General features: G+C 50.3%; 1 protein-coding gene across 4 annotated transcripts in view; it reads right to left on the bottom strand.

Annotated features, from left to right (window-relative positions):
* Positions 1-15,120: 15,120 nt before the first annotated feature.
* Positions 15,121-24,135, bottom strand: part of Cldn14 (claudin 14) — a 96,966-nt gene continuing 87,951 nt past the window's right edge. For all 4 annotated transcript variants that reach the window (XM_047564873.1, XM_047564874.1, XM_047564870.1 and 1 more), the window contains one exon: positions 15,121-16,164. In XM_047564873.1, the coding sequence (XP_047420829.1) occupies positions 15,379-16,083 (705 nt within the window). In that variant the 5' untranslated portion in view covers positions 16,084-16,164 and the 3' untranslated portion in view covers positions 15,121-15,378. The remainder of the gene's footprint in view (positions 16,165-24,135) is intronic.

Below are 24,135 nucleotides of genomic sequence, written 5' to 3' on the forward strand. Positions count from 1 at the left end.
CCCCCCACCCCAACTTTAACGTCTATCATTTAGTACATAGCTAAATTTCTTAGGTTTTTTTTTTTTTTTTTTTTTTTGCTTTCTGTTTAGAAAGGTCTACATCAGCCTCCAATTATAAAAATATTCACTCCTTTTCTTCTCGGTTTTACAGTTTCTTGGTAAGATTGAATCACTGATGTATATGGAATTCTTTAGGTGTCAGAAGCAAGGCTGAAACCCAAGCTTTATTTTCCAAATGGTCAGCCAGCTGTTTCAACACCACTTCTTGAGCAATTTATTCCTCCAGTTAATTCAAAACGCCACCTCCATTATTTGCTACATTTCCATATCCCGGGAGTCTGCTTTACACTGACCTGTGAATTGCCCAACGCTGCGGCAGTGCCGCTGTTCAAATTGCTGCTTCCCTCTCGGTCGGTTAGGGTGCCAGGGCGGGTCGTCTGCCTGGGCTCAGGTGCAGGGACGTGCTGCTCGCGAGTGAGAGGCCTGGGGAGGGGGCCATGCTAGTTCCCCGGGACGGCTTCTTTTTCCACCCCTGGACCTTGCTCTCACCTGGGCCAAAGTTGCCAGGCTGGTCTCTCCCTGATTTGTCTCCTGCTTCTCTGACAAGCCCAGTCGCCTCTCACTGGCCCTGAAGGGGCTGCAGGCACGGCCTGATCAATGTGGCGGTGGGGTCACTGCAGCTGGGGTACTTGGGCTGGGGGAGGGGAGGATGCGGTTCCACAGAGGAGGTGTGGGATGTCACCAGAACAGAAGGGCCGAGCACGCGCTGTCTCCTGCACGGGAGCCCCGAGCCACGTGCCGCCTGGTTTCTCTTCATTTCCTGAAATCCCCTGGGTTAATTCTTATGTTTGGATTTCAGAATAATATTTTCAAGCTCCTCCACCCCAAAAAGAACAGGTTAAAGTTTTATTAGGTTGCACTGGATTCTAGGTCCCTCTGGGACAGGAGCACGGTCAGTACCCTGAGGTGTTCCAGGCAAGCCTGGTGCTTAGGTTCCCTCAGGCTCCATTGGTGTCCCTCGGGGGTGCCTTGAGGTGCTGGGGAGGATCCCGGGCCTGGGGACCCCAGGGAAGCGCTCCAGTACTGAGTGCACCCCAGGGCCCCTCCCTGGGCTTTGACAAAATTAATAGACTTTATTTATTAGAGTAGTTTCAGGTTTCCAGAAAATTTGAGCAGAGGGAACAGAGTCCTGGGAACTCCTGGCCAGCCCCTCCTGCCCCGCTTCCCGACACTGACCTTGCACTGAGGTGGGACGCTGGTTACAGTGGAGTCCGTGCCACACGGGATCCACCAGTCCCTAGCTTACTTTAGGGTTCACTCTGCGTTGGGCATCCTCTGGGATTTGGGGCACGTGGGATGGCAGGTGGCCTCCATTGCAGGGTCGCCTGGGAGAGTCAGAATCGTTTCAGGCCCTAAAAATCCCGATTCCATTCGTTCGTCCTTCCTTCTGCTGACCCGCGGGCCCCTGGTCTGTGGCTCTCTCGTGCTTTTGCCTTTTCCAGAGTGTCACATGGTTGGAGTCCGACGGGCGTGGCCTTCTCCGTGATGCCGAGGCTGGGGCTCCGGACTACACTTCTCTTTGGGAAGCTGGCTGTGCAGCAGGCACCACGCGTCCCGCTGTGGTGACCGTCACACTCCCTGGGCCTGTGGGTGCCTCGGGGGTGCAGCTGGACGGCACCTTCCTCCCAGACGTGGGCCCCAGGCCTCCCGCCTCCTCTGCTTCCCAGCCCTTCGGGTGACAGCCACTTCCTGCAGTGACTTTCTCATGCTGCCCAGCGTCCCTCTGTGAATTTCCCTTGGCTGCCCTAACCAGGGTCCACGGATAGAGCGGCTGGACACAGCACCAAGTTACTCCCTCACCGTCTGGAGGTTGGAAATCCACCTCCGCGGGGCTGAAATCAAGGTGGGGCAGCGCTGCCCGCCCTCTGGCTGCAGGGCATCCGCTTCTTTGTCTCTCAGCTGCGGTCCTTGGCTTGTGGCCCCTGATCCGCCCTCCTGGCCAGCCACACCAGCTGGGGCCTTCTCGGCTGCCCTCTCCAGTTCCGCTGCTCCTGACTCCTTCCTGCACCGGGGACCCTGCTGGTGACATGGTGGACCTGGGTGACCGTGCAGATCTCCTCGCCACGATGCCTGATGATCACCTGATGGCTTCCTTCCCTCCGTCTGCAACCTCAGTTCCCTGACTGACCCTCAGGTGAGTTGCGGGCTCTGGGCACTAGTGTGGGGATCCTTGAGGGCCTTTCTTTTGCCTATCACAGTCCCCTTTTAATGAATTCCTCGTATTAACTAGTCTCTCCATAATGACTACAGTTTACCTAACTGGATCCCATCTGATCCTGATCCTGTGGTTATTGTTTGTTACATGACAGAATTTTTTTTTCTGAATTGGGGATTTAATCCAGGGGTACTTTACCACTGAGTTACACCTCCAACCCTTTTTATTTTTTTATTTTGGGTCAAGGTCTTGGTAAGTTGCTTAAGGCCTCACTAAGTTGCTGAGGCTGGCCTTGAACTCCCAATCCTTCTGCCTCAGCCTCCTGAGACTCTGGGATGACAGGTGTGTGCCACCACACCCCAAAACATGAAAGCTTTTTAAGCACCTTTCTGTCTGCCTATTATGTTTCCTGTCTCATTTGTCTGTCTGTCTACCTATCTATCTATTCTTCAATCATTTTTTTTTTTTTTGAGGTGCTGGGGATTTGAACCCAGGGCCTTGTGCTTGAGAGGCAAGCACTCAACCAACTGAGCTATATCCCCAGTCCTTCAACCATTTTTATTGAACTAGATTTTTCCAGTCATGCAGTCATAGCTTCAGAAAATAAATACAATTTTCCCTCCTAATTCCAACCACTTATTTCCCTTACTGATTCTCTTGTTCATTTTATAGTTGGACCCTTCTGGGATATTGTTCAACAACAGAGCAGGGGTGCCCTTGATTGGTTCTAATGTGTGTATACGTGCCCACACATGTACATACAGCATGTTACAATTTTAAAGAAATTTAATTGCATTGTATTTTACTTAAAAGCATCTTTCTATTCTTAAAAACATTTTTATTTTTACTTATTTATTTTTATTTTTTGCAGTAATGGAGATTGAAACCATGCTAGGCAAGCCCTCTACCACTGAGCCACATCCCTGGCCCTTTTAACTTTATTTTGAGACAGGATCTTGCTAAGTTACTGAGGCTGTCCTCAAATTTTTGATTCTCCTGCCTCAGCCTCCCAAGCTGCCGGGATTACAGGCGTGCACCTCTGCATCTGGTAGCACCTGCTTTTTGAAAGTTGAAAAACTTGCCATGTGAACATGAGGTGCTTGGGAACAGTTGACTATCACCTTTTCCAGTGTTTACCAAGTCCCTGCTAGGTTTATTTTTATTTATTGTCACTTCCTGGGCAGTTTTAGTAAGATAGACTTTCTTACAAGATCCTTAACTAGCAGAGTTGCCCGAGTATTGCCTTGTCATTGTTTCTGTGCTCTATCCTAGTTTTATGTATTCATGCTCCCCCATTCCTTACCTTTAAAAAAAAGATCAAGCTTGTTTTGGGTCTGTTTTTCAAAAAGAAAGAAATCCTGAGCCCATGATCCATTCTTAAGTTGTTCCCCCCTCTGTCTTCTTTAAGTTCTTTCAGTTCAATTTTTCCACGTCTCCCCCCAGAATGCTTGATTCGTTTTTGCATCCCACCAAGTGTTCCAGGATGTGACAATTATTTTGCCCTCGGCTCTGCCCCTCTCCCGTGGGCTTCTGACATGTAATATCCTCATTATTGCAATTTCCTAGAGGGGCTGCAGTCGTCCTTGGATTTCCTCTTTAAAATAAGGAAAAACAAGATTTTTTTTAACATTTCCAATAGGTTGACTATTAATGTTTTTGCTTCGACTTTATTAATTTCAGTTTTATTACAGGTTGAGATTGTGGCTTGTATTTCACTTCCAAGAATTCTCTGAGGTTTTCCTCCCCATCCAACATACTGTAAAACCGTGTAAGTCTTCTACTGCTTTTAAAAAGACAGTGCACTGTATTTTCTTTCTCTTTTCAGGGCACAGAATTAGATATACATGTAGAAGCTCAGTCTTGGTTAGCCTGTTATTCAGACCATCTTGCTTGATGATTAGGTCTGAAAGAATTGAGTTAAAATATCTTGCTCTTGTTGTGTTTCTGTCTTCTTTTTCCGTTCATGAGACATAGTGTTTTACAGTGAATGATAAAGTTGATCATGACTAGTGACTCTTGTATAAAACCTTGAAGCCAGCTTCTTTGGACATGAATCTTACATACTTTGCTTGCTTTGTATTTAGGTACCATCATTTTATCTACAAGTTTGCTTGCAATTTGACTTTTAGCTTTTCTAAGTCACTTGCTCTTAATAAATAAGTGTGTATTCAGGTTTTGTTTTTTTCAATCCAATGTGAACATTCTCCGCTTTTCTGAAGTTTGTCTGATTGTATTACAGTGGGCCACCTTCATCTGGACAGGGAGGGGCCGGTGCCTTTGTTTTCTTAATGCTTCTGGCTGTGTCTTGGTTTCTCCCTTTTCTTATGCTGTTCTTATGTTCTTCCCAGAGTCAGGAAGACTGCAGTCCTTGGCGTTGGCCTAGTGATTACTCCGCAGCGCTCAGTGTGCTGAGTGTCGTGTGGGCACAGCCAGCCCTGTCCCTCAAATTGTCTTTGCTTCTTCTGGAGTAACGCTTTATATCAGTAATAGTTAAAAATAATTAACTTGCCCTCTCTTCCCCAGGAATTATATGGATTACACCTTGTAATTTTAACGTCTGCATTTGAGGGGTCTCACTTATGTGTGACAAGTTCAATGTTTAGGGCTGATTATTCACCGCATGACTTCCTTACTTCTGAGTTATTTTAATCCCAAACATTTTAAAGATATCTGAAATGAATTAATCTTTAATTTTAAAGATTTAATTTCAAGGGGCTGAGGTGATAGCTCAGTCAGTAGAGTGCTTGACTTGCAAGCACAAGGCCCTGGGTTCGATCCCCAGCACCGCAAAAAAAAAAAAAAAAAGATTTAATTTCAATCTTCAAGTAGATTTTCACAATTATATTGCAGCTGCACATATATAAATGTGGAATTTGATAGTTTATGTACACACACACACACACTCACACACTCACACTCTCACACTCACACACTCACCCCTGTGAAACTATCACTACTATAAAGATAACAAACATTTCTACCCAAGAAAGAGCAGTTCTCAATATGGGGCACAGACAGACCAAATAGCTAAGGTACAGCTAGTTTGTAGTCCTAAAAAATATGATGGAGAAAACTGAATAGGAAAAAAGTTAAACTGGATAATAGAAATGGAAGTTCTGGAAATAAAGGAAGGCATGTATGTGTTCATCAAAGGAGTGCTTCATTCTTTAGGACAAAAATAAGGAGTTATAAACTCTGAGTAAAACTATTGAAAGACAAGGTTAAAGGGAATATGGTAGAAATTGATTATCTACTAAGGAAAGATCATTGTGACTTCAGCGTTCTCAGCAATTTTAAATGAAAGAAGAGAAAAAATGAAAGAAGAAAATGGAACAATGTCGAGGGCCTTGATTGGGGGGTGCCCTCTCACCCAGGTTTCTATACCCAGCCAAGTTATCATTCACGTGATAAGTCAACAGAAAGACATTATCACATAGCTGGGACTTGGTGACCTATCCATCACTTAGTCTTCTCTAAAGGACACTTGGCTCCAACTGACATCACCCAGAATGGCAAAGACCAACTCGTTCCCCTGATTGGCAACATACATGCTCACTTTCAGCACTTCCGTTTAGCAGTGTGATGAAGGTTACGGATATTGCAATCGGCAAGAAAAATAAACACAAGGCACAAACATAAGAAGTGACAAGGTTAAATTATTCCTGTTTGCATTTTCTAGAGCTCTATATGAACGAATGGCACAGTAGTCACCTGAGGTTGGGGCGGAAGAGAGGGAGCGGTGGCCGAGGGAGCCGGACTAGAGGTGAAGAAAATGTGGGGTGTCCTGGTGGAGTTCCTTTTTCCTGGTGTGTGAGCTTTCAGTCACTGTAACAAGCACCTGACACCATCGACTTATAGACAGAAAAGGTTTATTTTGGCTCATGGACTGGAAGTCCATGAGCTGTTGGCCCACAGTTCTTGGGCCCGTGGGGGCAGCCCGTCATGGCGGAAGCACAGGGCAGGACAAATCCACTCACTTCACGGTTGGGGAGTGAGCAAGAGAAAGCGGTGGGTTCCCACTTGCCCTCTGAGGACAGACCCCCAGAGACCTGAAGACCCCTCTAGGCCCCGGCTCTTCAGTTTCCAGCACCCCTCGAAGCATCGAGTTGAGGGCCGACTAACACGTGGGCCGCTGAGGGACATTCTAGATCCAGACAGCTCCCGCGTTCCTGAGCGCGATTTGAACCCTCTCCTTCGCATTTATTCTGGAAGTTTAATCCTCCGTTTAGATCATCGGTGGCTGGGGCAGTTGTTTAAGGTTTGGGAGGAGGACAAAGGCCGTGGAGACTCTGACCCTGTGGTCTCTCTGATGTTGTTGACCCCCTGGGAAGTGGGTTGACGTGGCTTCTTGTTCTGTCCTCGTGGGCCGACACTTGGAGTTCAGCTGGTTCTTCTGCAGAGGTGTAGGGCGGGCTCTGCGGTGGGAAGCTGAATTGGAGGGATGCCTTGGGAGACTTTTGTTCTCTGTGTTATTAACACTTACTTGTAGCTGACGGGCACTTGGTGTCCGTGGCTGAGCGGTCGGTATGTCTTCAGGTCTCCTAAGGGGAGGAGGCCTCTCTGAGGAGTGGACTTTGGAGCAGAAATACCAAGTGAAGGAAGGAAGGACCATTCGAGGCTCTAGGAAAAGAGCTGAGAAGGTGGAGGAACTGCAGAGAGGAGCCCAGGGCTGGCAGGAAGTGCGGTGCTGTGTGTGGGCAGCCTTTTCTTGGAGCCTTGCTGGTCTGCAGTGAGAAGGCTATTCTGAGGGACCCCGCTCATGCCCAAGCTCTTTCCTAAGGGCTGTTTTGGGGTCGGGGAGACTTCAGAAATTCCTTCTCTTTCTTCTTTTTTTCTTTCCTTTGGTACTAGAGATTAAAACCAGGGGCACTTAAACACTGAGTCACATCCCAGTCCTTTTTACTTTTTTATTTTGAGACTTAGTCTCATTAAGTTGCTCAGGGCCTCACTTAGTTGCTGAGACTGGCCTCAAACCCATGATCCTCCTGCCTCAGCCTCCCGAGTCTCTGGGATTACAGGCGTGCACCCCCATGCCTGGCATCCTTTCTCTCATGCCACTTGCTGTGTTTGCTCCTGGTTGGTGCGTTCTCATTTGCATCTGGCCGATGGCCTTGGAAGGTTGTAATAAAAGGCTGGGCCCTGTCATCATTTCAGAATAAACGGAGCTTTCTAAATGAACTCAGTTTCCGGTCACTCTTGCCTTCATCCTTCGGCTTCTGCGTCCGCCTGTGTCCCACGCTGTGCCAACGCAGTCACAGTGCTCAGTGTTTCCTCAGTCCCCACCAAACCTTCCCTGTGACCCACAGGCGATGCCAGTCTTGCACTCTTCACAGGAGGGTTTGGAGGGGAGGCCGAGCAGGGAGTTGCGTCTTGTCCTCCGTCTTAGACGTCTGTGCTCGGGACCCCCTTGTGGGAAGGAAGTGAAAGGGTACACTGTCCCTTGTGGCCTTGGCCAGGGTGGAGGGGTCAGAGTCGGTGGAACCTGTCGTTTTTGCACTGTCATTGGAACCAGCAGAGTGAGCTTTTGCTGAGACCCGTGACCAGCAGCAGCCCAGGCAGGAGAGAGGGAAGGAGGGTGGTGCCGGCGCCCGTGGCCCTGAGGCTGGGCAGAGGGGTCTGACCTGAGTGTCCACTGCTGACCCAACCTTGAGCTTGAGCAGAGGAGTGTCCACTGGGTCTGGATGGACAGGTGGCTGAGGAACTGGTGGCTCCTGGGACTTCCAAGTCTCGTCCTTGTCCCACTGCCCCCCGACGTCACACTCCCCGACCCCGCTGAGCTTTGAGTTAGTCCCACTCGCCCTCAAACGCAGAATCTGGACCCAGGGCTCCCCTGAGAGTGCCCTTCGGCTCTAGCTGCCAGGTGGCGTGAGACCTGTTGACCTTGGCACCTGACCCGGGTTCCCGTCGCTGTCCTCTCCCCTCCACCCTCTGCCAGGCAGCCAAGGAGCCCGGTGCTTCCTGCCGTCCCTGCTCCCCCAGTTAACAGGCAGACCTATAATTTACTTGTCATTTACCCTGATCCTGCCTGCCCAACAGATGACGTGGGCATAACCCCTCTGACAGAGGGGTCAGAAAAGTGTGTCCAAGTTAGCCAACAAGGACGCGCTCGGGGACAGCTGTGCGGGGAGTGGAGGAAAGGCGCCCACCGTCTTCATGATCTCCGTTTCCCCGCTTTCTGGAGGCTTCCTTTATTTACTTATTTAGTTTTGTAACAGGGATCGAACCCACAGGTGCTGCCTAACCACCGAGCCTCATCCCCAACCCTTTTTTTTGCGTTTTATTTAGAGACAGGGTCTCACTGAGTTACTTGCTAAGTTACTGCGGCTGGCTTTGAACTCACAATCCTCCTGCCTCAGCCTCCTAAGCCGCTGGGATTACAGGCGTGCACCACTGCACCCGGCTTAAAACTTTAAAATATTCTACTTAAAATCTCACACTTCAGAGCTTCCTAATCTGCTCACAGCATCCTATTTTCATGGTGGAAACACAAGTGAGCGTTCCTGAATCAGTAAGTGGAGGTCTGACCTCTCTCCTCTCTTTCCTGGACTCTTTCCTCTTGGTGGCAGTTTTCTTCTTCTCTTTGTTGTTTTTATGGCCGATGCTTCCCCGAGGGTGAGGCAGTGTGGAGTGGGGCGGGCTCTGTGGATGTCGGCAGGCCTCCCCCAGGGGACGTGTCCTTTTTGCCAGAGGGAGCAGGCAGCTTTTTATGACAAGGAACTCCACCAAATGCCCCCTGGCCTTGGGTTCTCAGCCCACTCCCACCCTCCTTCATGATCCCTCTCTTAGAATGTTGCCCGAGTCTGCCTGTTGTCATCAGCTGCCGACCCTGTTAGTACTCCAGGCTCACACTCCTGCTGTGCCTCCCACCACCCCAACTTTTTACAAAGATATGGGTCTCTTGGGCTGGGGTTGTGGCTCAGTGGTAGAGCACTTGCCTAGCATGTGTGAGTCACAGGGTTTGATTCTCAGCACCCTATAAAAGTAAAGGAGAAATAAAGGTATTGTGTCCATCTAAAACAAAAACATATGGGTCTCTCTCTCTCTCTCTCTCTCTCTCTCTCTCTCTCTCTCTCTCGTACTGGAGATTGAACACCAGGATGCTCTACTGCTGAGCTACAACCTCAGCCCTTTTTATTTTTTCCTTTTGAGACTGGGTCTGGCTAAGTTGCTGAGCCTGGCCTTGAACTTGTGATCCTCCTGGCTCAATCTTCTGAGTTGCTGGAACTCCAGGTGTGCCACCACCCCCAGCCCACCACCCTGATTTACAAATGCCGTTTCACCAGGCAGAGTGGTGCACAGCTACAATCCCAGCTGCTTGGGAGCCTGAGGTAGGAGGCTGGCAAATTCAAGGCCAGCCTGAGCAACATAGCAAGACCCTGTCTCAAAATAAAAATAAAAAGGGCCAGTGTGCAGCTCTGTGGTAAAGTTGGCCTAGCATACCTGAGGCCCTGGGTTCAATCCCCAATATTGGAAAAAAAAAATCCTCTGCTTTCTCTTCAAGAATTAAAAAATAAGCCAGGTACAGTGGCAGACACCTGTAATCCCAGCAACTCTGGAGAATGTGGCAGGAGAATCACAAATTTGAGGTCAACCTCAGCAACTTAGTGAGACCCTATCTCAAAATGAAAAGTAAAAAGAACCAGGAAAGTACCTCAGTAGTAAAGCACCCCCAGTTCAATAAGAAAAATTTAAAAACAAAAACTTGGCAACTGTTCTCCATTCCCTTTGTTGTTAGGATAGGTAGGTATTTAGACATATAACTTAGTCTACTGTGTTGATGTCAAAGCTCTGAATTTAAAAAGATTGCTTTGGCTGTTGTATGAGAAGGAAGTGAAAGGGTACACTGTCCAGAATTGTTATGACCCCTTTGAAATGACGTTTCAATACAGCCCTTCCATCATTTTAAAATTAGAATTAACGTTGTGTATTTTTCTATACTTTACTTTATTAGGTCTTTATTTTTAAGTGGATTACTATTACATAAAATAGAGTTGGGTCTTTTTTTTTTTTTTGCATTCATCTGACAATCTCTACCTTTTTATTGGTGTATTTATTGGTGTATTAGATCCTTTACATTTAATGTGATTATCGATATGGTTAGGTTTAAATCAAAAGAACATATCTAATTTATGCATTGTGGTTAATTTTGATTGTCAGCTGGATTGGATTAGCCTAGAGAACTGATAAAACATTATTTGTAGGTATGTCTGTGAGTCTGAGTGGACTAAGTGGGAAGATCTGCCATCAGTTTGGACAGGTACTACTCAATCAGCTGGGTACCAGGATAGAAAAAAAAAAATAGCAGAGAGGTGAATTGATGTCTCCCTCTTCTGGAGCTGGGATACATGATTGTTTTCCTGCCCTTGGACGTCAGAACTCAAGTTTTCCAGCATCTGGGTCCAGGGCTCATTCTGGGACCTTTGAACTTGGATTGAGCCATGCTACTCTCATATCAGGGTCTCTTGCTTGCAGACAGCCTGTCATGTGAGACAGGGGCGAAGGACAGGTGGTCAGTATAGACAGTGAATGATGGTGGGAGAGATGAGGGCCGATTGGCTAATTATCAAAGAAAAGGAAATTGGTTGCTAACACCTCCAGGGGATGATCCTCCCAACACCAGGCCTTGCTAATGATCACTCCTGTGCTGCTCTTTTCCTGCCCTTAGCCTGGTGGGGAGGGAGAGGAAACCTGGCATCTATAAAAAGGTCTGGGTTCCCTTCTCCCTCTCCCTCAAAACTCGCTTTCTATGCCTGCCTCGGGGTTTCTCGGGTGTTTGATCTTCAACACTGGGGGAACAAGCACCCAATCCTGATTTCCAAGCCTCCGTAAGTGTGTGAGGCGATTTCCCTTGTGTGCCCCCTCATGTATCTTTATATTTATCCTATTGTTTCTTTCTTTCGGAAGAACCCCGACCAATGTAGCACCTACCAAGTAAAACTTACAGAACTGCAAGAGAAAGAGTTCCTCAATTTATAGTCAGAGATTTCTTTCTTTAGTTGATAGAAAAATAGAAAAGCAGAATGAATCCCAAAGAACTAAACAACATGAGACTGAGAAAAATGGTGAAGGAGGCAGCCTGGAGAAATCCGGAGGACTTGGGAACCCTAATGCATGGCAGACGCGAGGGCTTTTGACCTGGGAGGGAGCAGACAGGAGGGAGGAGAAGATGGGAAGACACAAGGAGGAGGACGGGGAGATAAGATGGAGGAAGTCCATTTCTTTAAATAGGAATTGAAGGGCTTTGCTTTCATTAAAAGAATTTCATGCACTAAAGACCAGCTGTTTTGGAGCACCTAGAATCATACTCCAGAGCTGCTCCCTGATTTGACCATAACCCTGACTGTGTTCTGGGCTGGTGGTGGAGTGTCCATCTCTGCTGAGTTCTGTCGACCCTTCTGGTGAACCGAGGGCAGCTCGCACTTAGGAAAAGGGCTGGGCTCTCAGGCACTGTACACAATGTGTTGCCTTACACATTTTCCTCCCTTTTAGCTTCAGTCAGGTCTGTGTCCAGCATAGAGTGGCCTGTGGTGACAGGAGGTCTCATTTGTGATACTGTATGATCCTGGGAAGTTCTGTGCAAGTGGATTTTCAAGGTGAGCTAAGTCGTAGGTAGGACCTATCAGGAGGGGCATGTCTAAAGGGGTTCAGTGGCGGTATTCAGTTGCCCATCACTGGGTGAGCAACTGCCATGTGCAGTGTCACCGGAATAAAAAAGTGACCAGGATGGCCAAGTTCACAGTCTGATGGGGAAAATGGACGAGCATAGGGTGAGTTATGAAGAAAATAAAAAGAAACAAGTGTCCTAATTATAAGTACCCACCTGGATAAATGACCACAGAATAAACACACCTGGATAACTGCTTCCCAGGTCAAGAGGGGACTCTTACCACACTCAGCTCCCTTCCAATCACCAAAGGAATTACACTAGTTTGCAAACCCCACCACCCAAGTACGCTGTGGTTGTTCCACCTCCGTGTCAGCCTTTGACATTGTCAGTCTTTTAAAGTCCAGCTGGCCTCGTGGGTGTCTCCTGGCTTTAATCAGATTTGATGGAAAAATACAGACAGGTTATGTGTAGGTGCATTCAGAGAGAGGGCTGGGAAGCAGATCTTCTGGCTCGGGCCATTCCCCCACCCTGTCCACTGTCCTGGACCCTCACTACCTCCTCCCCGTGATGAGCAGAGTAGCGGGGAGCTCCTTCCCAAGGCGGGCGTCCGCTCCCGCAGGCACCTGTCAAAGCCACTAGACCAGAACTCTCCCAGGTTTTCCTGGCTGTTAAGCCCTGCCTTCTTGCTACTTATTATTTTGGTTGGGAGCCCTATGCAAATTCTTTATTTTGGAAACATGCCCGGGATGACTCAGAACATCCCAGACCTTCCCGGAGCTGGAGGGAGTGATGCTCCCTGCGGAGCGGGTGGGCTGCCCTGGTGGCCCTGAAGGCTCCGCCAGTCGGCCCCTCAGGAGAAGGGGTGCCTGGGGTGAGGAAGAGGCGGGCCACTGGCCTCCCAGGGGATGGGCCCGCCCTGATTTATGGGGTGACCCCCTCTGGCCTTTCCCAGGCAGGAAATGGGCTGTTTACTAATGCCTCCCCCTGCACACCTGCGGAAGGCACTCGGTAGTATTTTAAAATAATTTACTAGAACCAGGTTTCTCTGCTTTCCTTTGGATGGTTGCCCAGTAATTGACTTTGTGCTTTTTGATTAAGAAAATGGCTTCAAATATACAGGACCTGAGACTATTCCTCTTTGCCTGTTTCTGCGTCTCACCGTCTGTCTGTCTCACACACAGCTATGTTTCTTCTTGAGCAAGAAAGGGGTGAGGATGCTAAAGCTTTCTAAAAGTTTTACGGTCTTAATCAAAGCTCTTTGGCTTGCTCATCACCATCTCGCCCCTGGCTTCTGCTTTCTTCCTCCTGGTCCCACGGTGGCTATGACCACAGAGGGTTGCTGGCTCTAGGTTCGTTTGCCTGGAATCGGTGCTTGCTGCAGCGTGTGTGATAGATCTGCCTCTGCTGGCTCGTGGCCTCACTGGGCTTAAGGGCCCATCTGGGGACTCCCCCAGCTCCCCACCTGCCTCCAGTCTGTGCGACACCCCAACCACAGACAGTGGTACCTGACCCGAAGCCGTGGGATGGGATCCGATTTCAGGATCCAAATCCTGACTCTCTTTTGTCTATTACCTTCAGGTAATTGACTTGTACAATTTTTGAGTATGTCCTGGTTTTCAAAATGTTTCCATTTAGGATGAGAGTAGCTGACATGAAAGTAGGGTCCTTTGGGAGATTTCGGAGGCCTTCGATTTCAAAAGGTCAATCCCAGGGCTAAGGCTAAAGCCATTAGGGCCACAGCCCCGTCTCACGAGTGGCTTCCCAGGGATGACTGGGAGAAGTTGTCTCTTTCCTCCTAAGTTCCACACGGTGGAAGATTCCAACGCCCATTCATAGATGAAGGGAAGACCTTCAGGAGGCCCTGGGCTGAGGCATCAGGGCTGGACAGCTGGCAGGTAGCCAGGGTGACCTTGCAAACGGAAGAGGGGTCCCCGATCCCTTTCAAGTCTGGGGACTTCTGTAGCATGGGGGCCCTGAGACCTAACGCAGGAGGAGGGGGCTGCAAAACATGGCTGACTTCAGACCTCTCTGCATCAGAGCCGAATCTGATTTAGAGAAACAAAGAAACAGCATTTCTTAATCCAGGAGGATGGCAGTGTGATTTATACTGTAGCGAAGGTCCCTGGGAAACATCTGAGACTGACTCATGTTTCCTTTTCATTGTAAAGTTCGGAGCGGTGTGCTGTGCCTCTAGAAGGAGACCATAGCTTGTCAGAACAATCTTGTCAAGACCTCCCAGCCCTGAAGATTTTGCAGAAGCAGGTATCTCCTGGATGGCCGTGGCTACAAGGTGGCAAAAGACAGGCTCCCAGGCCCTGGGCGCTTGCCTTGGGAGGGGCGGAGGGAGGACGGGAAAGCAGGAAGGAAGCTGGGCATTCTCATGCCCTGTCACCTGAGGGAGGGAATCTCTCATGCCCTGTCACCTGAGGGAGGGAATCCCTCCCGTTGTTTGGGTCCACATCCTGTTTTAGCTGACAGGCTGTGGAAGAGAGGCCTCATCTGTCTCTTCTGGCGTGTCACCCCTTCGGGGTTCAAACCTGGACCCTTGGGTCTGACAACAGCTTTGTTTCCAGTCCAGGCAGGTCCCACAGTGGTCCAAGCTGCCCGTGCTGATGGCGTGTGGGTGTGACCATTTATAGCGCTCTGGCCTCGTGACTTAGGTCACGGCCAGAAAGGACCTCAGTGCTCTCAGAACAGGCAGGCCCCACTGGATCGTCCCAGAGATCTTTGCGGCAGAAGGAGCAGTCAACCTGCACTGCTGCAGCGGGGACCTGCCACCCCAGAGCAGCCGCCCGTGAGGTCTCTCCAGGCCCTTGGGGCAGCAGAGCTCCTGACCGGCTCTGGCCAGTGCCTCGAGGTCAAGTCGCAGGGTTACTTTGCTTCGTTTCAACCCACTTTTCTCACCAGTGGGGTCCTGTGGCTCGCAGGTAGAAGACAGCATCACCCCTACTCTGTGATTCATGGCAACTCTCCTCTGGGGAAGCCCCTTCCCTCCTGCCCTGCCTTGGAGTTTAAGTGGGGACACAGTGACTGGGTTTGTGGGTGTCGCTCAAGCATCCTGTGGCTGAGTGTGAGTCGTTGCCCTCTGATTTTCCCAGCATGCACGGTGGTGGCTCATGCGCCCGGCTTAGCAGGGCCTGTGGTCAGTGTGGCCAACAGCCCTTGAAGCCCTGTGCCCCACGGGCTCCGACTGCGATCCCCAGCACTTTGGTGCACAGAATGACATTCTGGAAACAAAAACTACTGCTGTCCATCTCATAAATGACCTTGTCCCAAGTAAACACCACTGACCAAACTCCCGGGTCTCTTTTTATTTAGCTCTTATTAAATCACCCACATAAATACATATAATAAATAGAAAAAACAGCGAGGGTTTTTAAAACATCTTTGGTACACGGGGCTTTCTCCTCTTCTCCCTCCTTCCCTGTGTCCTAGGCACATCCTGTAGATACAAAATAACCCGGAAATAGACTCCCTGCTGGACCCCTGCATCCATCAGCAGTCACTCGGGCCAGCAGCCCTGACGGTGGCCGGGGGAGGGACGGCCCCGGGGGACTCACACATAATCATTCAGCCTGTACCCGCTGTGGGTTGCCGAGGTCACCGAGGGGGCCCGGTTGTCTTTGTAGGCATCTGGTGGCCGGTAGGCGGGTGCGGTGGCAGCCCGGGGCTGGCCCTGGTAGGGCCTGTAGGGGGCCTCCTCCTGGCAGGACAGGCAGAGCAGGGTGCCCCCAATGAGCGACAGGGACGAGGAGATGAAGCCCAGATACAGGGCCTGCCCAAGCTCGAACTTCATGCCGCTGGGCAGCAGCGGGTTGTAGAAGTTCTGAACCACGTCGTTGGTGGTCCAGGCAACGGCCACCATGCAGAGGAGGCCAGCCAGCAGGAAGAGCACGCCCCCCAGCACCGCGAAGGTGGTCTTGGCGGGCGTGCCCTTGGCACAGCGGGTGCACTTCATGCCCACCACGGCACACGCGCAGGCCATGCCGGACAGCAGGCAGGAGATGACCATGAGGGCCCTGGCCGCCTGCAGGTCCCGAGGCAGCGCCAGCAGCGACCGGTAGAGCTGGCACTGGTAGATGCCCGTGCTGTGCCACACGCACTCCATCCAGAGCCCCTTCAGGTAGGACACCGCCGTCAGGATGTTGGTGCCCACGTGTGCCGTCCGCCGCCAGTGTGGCAGCAGGGTGGTGATGAGCGTGCCCACCATGCCCAGGAAGCTGAGCAGGAAGCCCAGGAGCTGCACAGCGGTGCTGGCCATGTCCGCCGTGCCCGCCTAGCCCTGCCAGGCAGTGCCCTGGTGCCCTGGGATCGCGCCGCGCCTCAGGCCCCTGCAGGAGTCCTAATAAAGCCGAGGGAGGTGGGAGGAGGGAGAGAAAGGAAACAGGTTAAATATTATCTCGATGCATTTATTTCTGTCGCTGAGACTGGGTTTTCCATAGGCAGTTGGTAGGACAATTAACATATTCTGAAAAATAGTTTGAGAATTCACTGAGTGGAAGAATAAGCTGCATTGCCTGGAAAGCCCGAGCTGGGAGCCATGACAGCAGGTCTGGGCAGCCCCGCAGGGGACCTCAGGGAAGGGCACAGCAGAGTCCCCCTTTCTGATTTCTCTTAGCACCTGTGTGTGGGAAGTTCTACCTATGTCTACCCTCAAGCAGTTTTGCTGCACCTGAGTCTCACTTCCTTCTGTGTGGACAGTAGTGACGGCTGTTAAATCTTGAATGTTAGTCATGCCGACTTGGACGTGCGTGCTGGTTTTGATTACAAATCAGCCTTGGGCTGCCCGCCAGGATGCAGGGTTTTCTGAGGGGACGACTTTCTTGTCCACTCAGGCAGGGACAGGCTTAGCCCTCCAGGCTGGTCAGGTGCTTCCTTCAGAGTTCCAGGGCTGACGCGATGTGGGGACGGTGGACTCATGCCAGGGGCTGGGCCACCAGGTCACCAGCTCCTTAGGTGCCACGGCCAGGGACAGGCCAGTGTCCCCTCCAGCACAGGCCTCCCATTCACCCCTGCCTGCCACCAGCGAAGACCTTCAGAGGGGCAGCTTTGTCACCAAACCAAGGGTGCTATCTGGCATTCGGAGAGAGAATGTAGAACCGTGCCAGAGGTGAAGTTAAAAAACAATCCTGAACTTTGCAGGATCCAGAACACTCTGTGGGGCAGTAGCCTCGCAGCTGGGCAGTGCCTGGAGCGTCAGGGACACTAGGAAAGACGGAGGAAGGAAGGAGAGAGGCGGAGAGGAGAGAGGTCCTCCATGAAGTTCTGTCGTCCCTCCACTTAGCAAGTGGACACACCCTGTCCAGAGGCTGGGACACCATTCCAGTCCTTGTTGCCCAGAGAGGGACAGGGCCAGCCATCCTGTGGTCACTGCCATGGAGACGATAGGACTCAAACAATGCCAAAGTGGCCACCCTGCAGGCACAGCCGGAGCAGCTGTGGCGGGTCTGCGCCACACCCTGGGCACAGCTACACCAACAACCAGCAGCTATGGGGCCGGGGTTCCCTGGGAGTGAGACAGCGAAGCCCTTCCTCAGGCAAACACGCTGGAAAAACCAGAGTTGCCAAGCAGACCTGTCTTCAAGGCTGTGGAGCTGAGGAAACGCCCCTGGAGACGGGAGGCCGGGCAGTCGGCACAGCCTTTGGAGACCGGTCAGCGCAGGTGGTGAGACATGGAGCCAGACACTGAGATCGAACCCACTGGGACAGGACAAGAATCTGCCTGGTTCAGAAAGTAGTATTAGGGACTGTCCCGATGATGAGGAGCGGATCCCGGGTGCAGAGCCATCTCTGAAGTAACCGGGTTGCCTTTACTTATCAGCGTGGTAAGATCACGCCCAGAGGTGGAGGTGTAGGTGGTAGAGGGGTCACAGAGAGACACAGGCAGGACTAACTGCCCCCAGCCCCATGACACAGGACGGTCCCTGCCCACCCTGGAGATGCTGTAAAAGCTGCACCCTTCGTCTGTGCCCTGAGCCAGCCTGGGGTTTTCCTGTGCCCTGCTTGCTGCCTCCTTTGTGACAGGAGGAATTTGGCACAGGCAATGCCATTTTGAGACATATCCTCCACCTTAGGACAAGGGTCACCTCAAGGTCACGCTGACTCAGCCTGGCCTTACACCCAGACAGTGCCACATCTTCAGGCCAAGAAAGGAATTGCCATCTGGGACTGGAATCCTGCAAACACCTGGTTCAACACGGACAGTGACCACCTCCAAGAGTGGAGGTGACGACCGTAAGGACCCTTCCCTGACACCCGACAGACCCCAGCAATGGCCTAACTGCCACTCATGCCCCCACAGTGACGCCAGGCTGCAGGTGGAGGACGGGTCTCAGTCCCCACCCGCCAACCTCTGCAGGTTTGTCCAGAGTAAACGGGGTTGTGTCGAGCTTCCTCTCATTTCCTTCATCCGGTTCCTTCCTTACACTTTGGGCTGCAGCATAAGAACAAGGTCCTGCTCCTGTTCCAGTGTACTTTTGTCCTGTCTTCTGACGGAGGGTGCAGGAACCCTGGTGGGTGACAGAACACGGCTGGCACGGATCGCCTGGCTTATCCCCACCATCTACTGAGGCGGCGACTGGTGCCAACCTCTCTTGCACTGAGGAGATGTGCAGGCGAGGAATGGTCCCCGGCAGACCTGGCTGGTATTATCCTTGATTTCGTTCCTCCTTGGAATGCTGCTTTCCTCAATTATGTAGGATCCAAGTTAGAGTGCCAGGTGAGGGGTGGATTCTGGGGTGCTGAGTCTCCTCCCCAATTGTCACAGAGTGACCTTGGTCCTTTTGCATGGTTTACGTGACCAGGGTGACCAACCATCCTTTTTTGCCAGGGATGGAGAGGTTGCCCCCGGTGGGCGATTTCCTAAGCAAACCAGGCCAGTCGCAAGCTCCTCCAGGTAGCCCAGGGGCTGCAGACAGCCCCAAAAGGACTCTGAGATCCCTTCCAGCCCTGCCTAGAGCCACTTTCAGGTGGATGGCTCCACAGGCTGTCCTGGGTCCAGGACATTCTGTGGCCTCTTACTTGTCAAGGTCAATTACTAAGTATACTGATCCTCAAGAATGTGGCATGAAAGCTAAGCCCATTTGACCCCATTAGGCTGGGCAAGTGGAGCCGGAGTTCACTGGAGGTCTGAATATTTATGGAAAGAGGTGAGGGCTAATTTTAGAAACCATGAGGTTGCTATTTTTAAACTTGTGCTATGAGGATCTGCTAATTTAAGACTGCGTGTTAAGGAACCCCAGCTCCCATCTCCTTCTCCCCATTAGCAGCAGCTGCTTGCTGGCTTCAGGCACTCATTCAACGTCCCGGCAGTTGCCTTTCACTGTGGGTCATGCAATGAAAAACAACTTTAATCAAACCCATCTCCCTGGAAACCATAGAAGACTCTTCCCTGGCACCCAAGACCCCACCCTGCGGGGCTGTTTGTACAGGGAGGAGCCTGCCCACCTCTGGCCACCCAGGGGCAGCTGCACCAGGGCTGAACCAGCAGGTCCAGGGTCACATTTGACTTCACCTATGGACTACCCTTTCCTGCCTGGTGTGTGACTAGAGAGAAATAGGTCCCCAAGCAAAAAGGGTTCCAAGATCAAGTTCCCAAAAGACATGGCTGGGTGGGGCTGAATCTCGCAAGACCATGCGTCCTAGGAACGAATAAGTGCCCCGAGTTGCCTATGGGTTCTGGAGCCCAAAAAGTGCCAGCCCAGGTGTGCAGCTGATGGGGAGCAGGAGTTGGGACAGGGTTTCCCAACAGTGCCTCTTGGAACGCTGCATTTGTAGGTTGTCGCAGGTGAAGGACATAAATGTCAATTACCTTTGAGGAAAGCTGTAAGACTTTGTAGCTCATAACACGCAGAAGCAGGGCAACTTTCCTGGGAGTGCTCATACGAAGCATTTTCTAAATTTATTTGACTAAGGACACCCCCTACACCCTTTTCCAAAGAACAACTAGAAGTAAAGTCATTTCGACAGAATCCCTTGACTTAGATCCTTTAAAAGTTTTACAGATCCAGGGTGGCACATGCCCGTAATCCCAGTGACTCAGGAGGCTGAGGCAGGAGGATCCCGGGTTCAAAGCCAGGCTCCAGGCAACTCAGCAAGACTCTCTCTCTAAATAAGTTATAAAAAAGGACTGGGGATGTAGTTCAGTGGTTGAGAGCCCCTGGGTTCAATTCTGGGTTAAAAAAAAAAACAAAAACAAACAAAAAAACACGTTTCATGGAGGCAGTGGTGAGACAGGATTGACTGACAAAAAAAGCAAAAAAAAGAGTTTGATTTTCCAGAAGTGGAGTGAGCAGCCACAGGAGGCCCAGAAGGATGCTCTGACTTGATGTGTCCTCCCCCAGAAAACCCGGGGCTGTAAAGTGACGTGAAAATCTGCGAAGAACAGCTGTGAGAAACCCCGGCGCTACCGGCGGCCCCTCGCACTGGACTGGTGTTATGAGCTCCAGCTCTGAGGGATGAAGGTCTTTTTCCACATAAATTTTTATGCTGTCTCCTTCCTCTGTAGTCTGTGAGCCTCACTTATTTTTACAGGAAAGTATTAAAAAAAAGAAAAAAAGGCACCCTTGGCGCACAGCATGGTCTCACACTGCTCACCTGCCAGGGGCTGGAGCCCAGCTGGGCAAACCCTGCAGCTTCATCTCCTAGGTGAGCAACACTTCCACAGCCGCGGCCAGCGGGGACAGCCAGCCAGGACAAAGGACAGATGTGCTATGTGCCAGCTCTGCTTCTTGTCTGTCCAGTGTCCCCAGGCACACTGTCCTGTCTTCTGAAGGCCTTCCTCCTGCTCAGCCTCCTGGGCCAGCCATGCTCAGAGGACTGTGGGTGTGGGTCTTGGAGGGTGTCTGAACCCCACGTGTCCCTGTCCTCACAAGTCTCACCCCTAGCTACCTGCAGCTATCACCTTATCCTTTGCAAAATCAGCCCCTATGGTGAAATCTTTCTAGTGGACAGGAGGCTCCCAGGCCTTTCCTCCAAGACTGGTGAAGGAACTGTCAGTCCCAGAATGGGAACAGCACAGGTCCCATGCAGAGGGGCTGGGCACGGACCAGGCGTGGTAGAGGTTTCCTACCTAGAACCACCCGGGCACTGCCGTCCAGGTGAAGAGATGGACAATCTGCCATTTGCAGTCATTTCAGCTTTGGGCTGCCTTGTATCTGCAGCACCTTTAGAGCTGCTTGGTCACAAGCCATCACACACAAGCTTGTCTCCAAATGCACTGGACTCGGTGCTGGGTCTGTGATGGAGCAGCCAGCAAACCGGGTGTCTCCTGAGAACTTTATCAGAGAGAAAATGAAGAGCCACCTTGAATGAGCGGTGGCTGGAGCGGCCTTGACTTTGGTGTTCAGCAACTTAAGGAAGGGTGGTCCTGTCCCCCAGCCCACCGCCTCTTACTGCTGTTTAGATATTTCGTAAGTGCTCAGATCTGGGAACTGAGATCAACCCCAGGGAGACTGGGATTCACTTACATAAGATATAATAGCCAAACTACCCAACAGGAAAAGACAAAGAACTTGAACTCTGCGCCAGAATGAAGGAGCTTCCGCTGGCATGACCCAAGCCCGTGTTGGACGCTGGCTTTCTTGACCACGTATGAAGCAAGTGGCTCCATTTCCTAGAAACCTCACAGATTCCATTTTATACAGATGTGTAAGGATTATGATGAAGCCATCAACTACCACCTTGGAAAAACCATTTCATATTCTCTTAGGATGCACCTCTGTGTGGGGGTTTTGGCTCTAAAAAGTTTCCTTGACTGCTGTTCCATGCTTTCTGTAACTTTCCTGGTTATTTTTCAGACTGGCAGGCATCTGTGTTTTAAATTTATGAGCAGTCTCTGTGCCGTCCACGGTCTTTCCACGAGAGGCAGAGATAGGGTAATGACACCACCAGAGCTTAGGATGTCGCGGTGGTTGGTGCTTGCTCTTGTTCCGCGGTAAAGCCAGTGTGAAATACTGGCCTGAAGTCACGCAGAAGACCAGGGATAGGCTGACTCCCTTCCCCTCCTCTGCAGAGTGAGCAACGGCCTCTTTTTCAAAACAAGAACTGGTTTGGGGAACAGGTTGTGTTGACACAAGTGGAAGTCATGGTGTGTGGTTAGAGGCCACAGAGGCCGTTTTCAACTCAATAAGATGGAAGTCTACTGATTTACCAAAACCCATAAACCTAAGTCACTGTGACCACAAAAATTCTAAACCCTTTCCGGGAGGCATTATCTCTCTAATTTCAGCTCACCAGATTTCATTACAATTCTTTAAAAATGTAGTAGATCAACATTTTTAAAAGAAACAATTGAATTTCATCTCCTAAAACACATGGGCACCTTTTCTTAGCTGTTTTGCCTCATGAGAGAGTTGTGTGACTCTTTTATGTTGTTGTGGTTTGTTTTTTAAGGCTTGGGTGGGTAAAATCTTGCTGTATGAGAAAATAAATTTGGAAAGTTAAAAAAGAAAAATAGGTGGAGATAGGCTATTTTCTGAAGTGTTAGATGATTATTAGACAATTAGTAGTTGAAATGTTTGGTGGGATGCTTTGTGTTGAATTGCAACCCCGCAAAAGAGATACATGGAAGTCCCAACCCCACATAGCAGAATGTGACCTGTTGTGGAAATAGGGTCTTTGCAGGTGCTATTGGTCAGCATGAGGTCATGTGAACAGGGTGGCTCCTAACCTGGCGTCTTTCTAAGATGACATATGGAGCGGAGGCAGAAGCCAGAGCACGCAGCTGTAAGCCGGGGAGGGTGGGGGACGCCCTTGACCACACCAAGCTCGCAATGGCCTTCCCTCACGGGAGGAACCGGCCTTGCTGATGCCTCAATTTCAGACTCCCGGGTTCCAGAACTATGAGACAACCAGGCTGTGACTCTGTCCTGGAAGCCCCAGCTGGTCCTGCAGAGGGTTGGCTGCCTGGCAGCACCAAGTGACAGAAACAGTGCTCACACCTGGCTGTGGGCCATGAGTGCCCTTCCCTCAGGTGCCCAGCACCCTCTGCCTGTTCACATTTGTCACTTAATAAAGCCAAACAGCAGTTAGCTTCATGTCCCAAAGTATGGGGGACAGAATCTCAGGAGAAGATTCTGGAAGCCCTCAGAGATGTCAAAGTTCACGTGTGAGCCTTGCCTGCAGACAGTAGCCCATACACTTGTGAAAGCGATTCAGCTTCTCAGGGTGTAAAAGGTATGTCAGGTTTGCTTAGCTCACAAAGACTTTGGGGCCTTAGCTCTGCAGGGTGTGTGCGGGGCTGGGCCACGCGCGCGGACTGATGGCTGACCTTTCTTTTTGGGATGGATGTCTGCTTCTGTTAAATCACCATGTGTTGGTTTCATAGGCCATAAAAACCCAAAACTGGGGTGCAGGCCAGGTTTGGATAAAGTGACTCAGAGGGCTCACAGGCTTTACCTTGGAAATGCAGCAGAGCTCAGCGAGGCCTCCCTTCAGTTGGGACTTACATCAAAACAGAAAAAAAAATTAAAAAAATACCCCAAGCAACAGGACATTGTCACAGCTGGGCTGGAAGCCCCCACGAACAAGACAACTATTCTGTGAACTTGGTAAGACTCTGCACATTATTTATTTGAGCATTGAAATAGGAATATATTTCTGTGGTTACAAATGTGGTGTCAAATGAAAACACAAGGCTAAGATTTACTGAGGCTAAATAAAATAATGATGTTAAAGCTCACTCTCTGCAAGCTCCTTTTAGCCCAGGTGGCTCAAAAGCTGTTAGTTATTAATGATAAGACTAAAACCAATCACAGATAAATCTACTGACTATTTATGATATGCCAACCTGTGACCAAGTGTTTCCTTTGGTGTTTATTTAGTACTTAAATCTGTAATGTGTTTATTGTTCTCATTTGCAGATGGGAAAACTGAGGCTTAGAAAGGTTAAGTAACTCAACCAAAGAAGGCTATTGTGATAGTTCAGGTGAGAGACACTGGGATGCTGGTCAGGTGATAGAGGTAGGCACAGCAGAGAAAACGCTGCTTTCTGGTTACATTTGGAAGGTGGGACTGGCAGGATTTGCCAGTGGTTTAGCTGAGGGGCGAGAGACAGGTGGTCAAGGTTTTTCTCTCTGGTCACTGGAGGAATGGAGATTTACTGAGATGACTGTAGGGTGCCCAGGAATTTGGTCATACATTACTTCTTTTTGTTTCTGTGAGAATGTTCAAGATGAAATTACCACTTAAGTCGGTAGAATTTAAGTAGATTGCCCTCCCTGATGTGGATCTCATCCAATGAGTTGAAGACCTGAATAGAACAAAAAACTGGTGTCTTAGGTCACCTCAGGCTGCCATGACAAACTGTCTTCAT

Source organism: Sciurus carolinensis, chromosome 9 (genome assembly GCF_902686445.1).
Source record: "Sciurus carolinensis chromosome 9, mSciCar1.2, whole genome shotgun sequence".
Taxonomy (NCBI): Eukaryota; Metazoa; Chordata; class Mammalia; order Rodentia; family Sciuridae; genus Sciurus; species Sciurus carolinensis.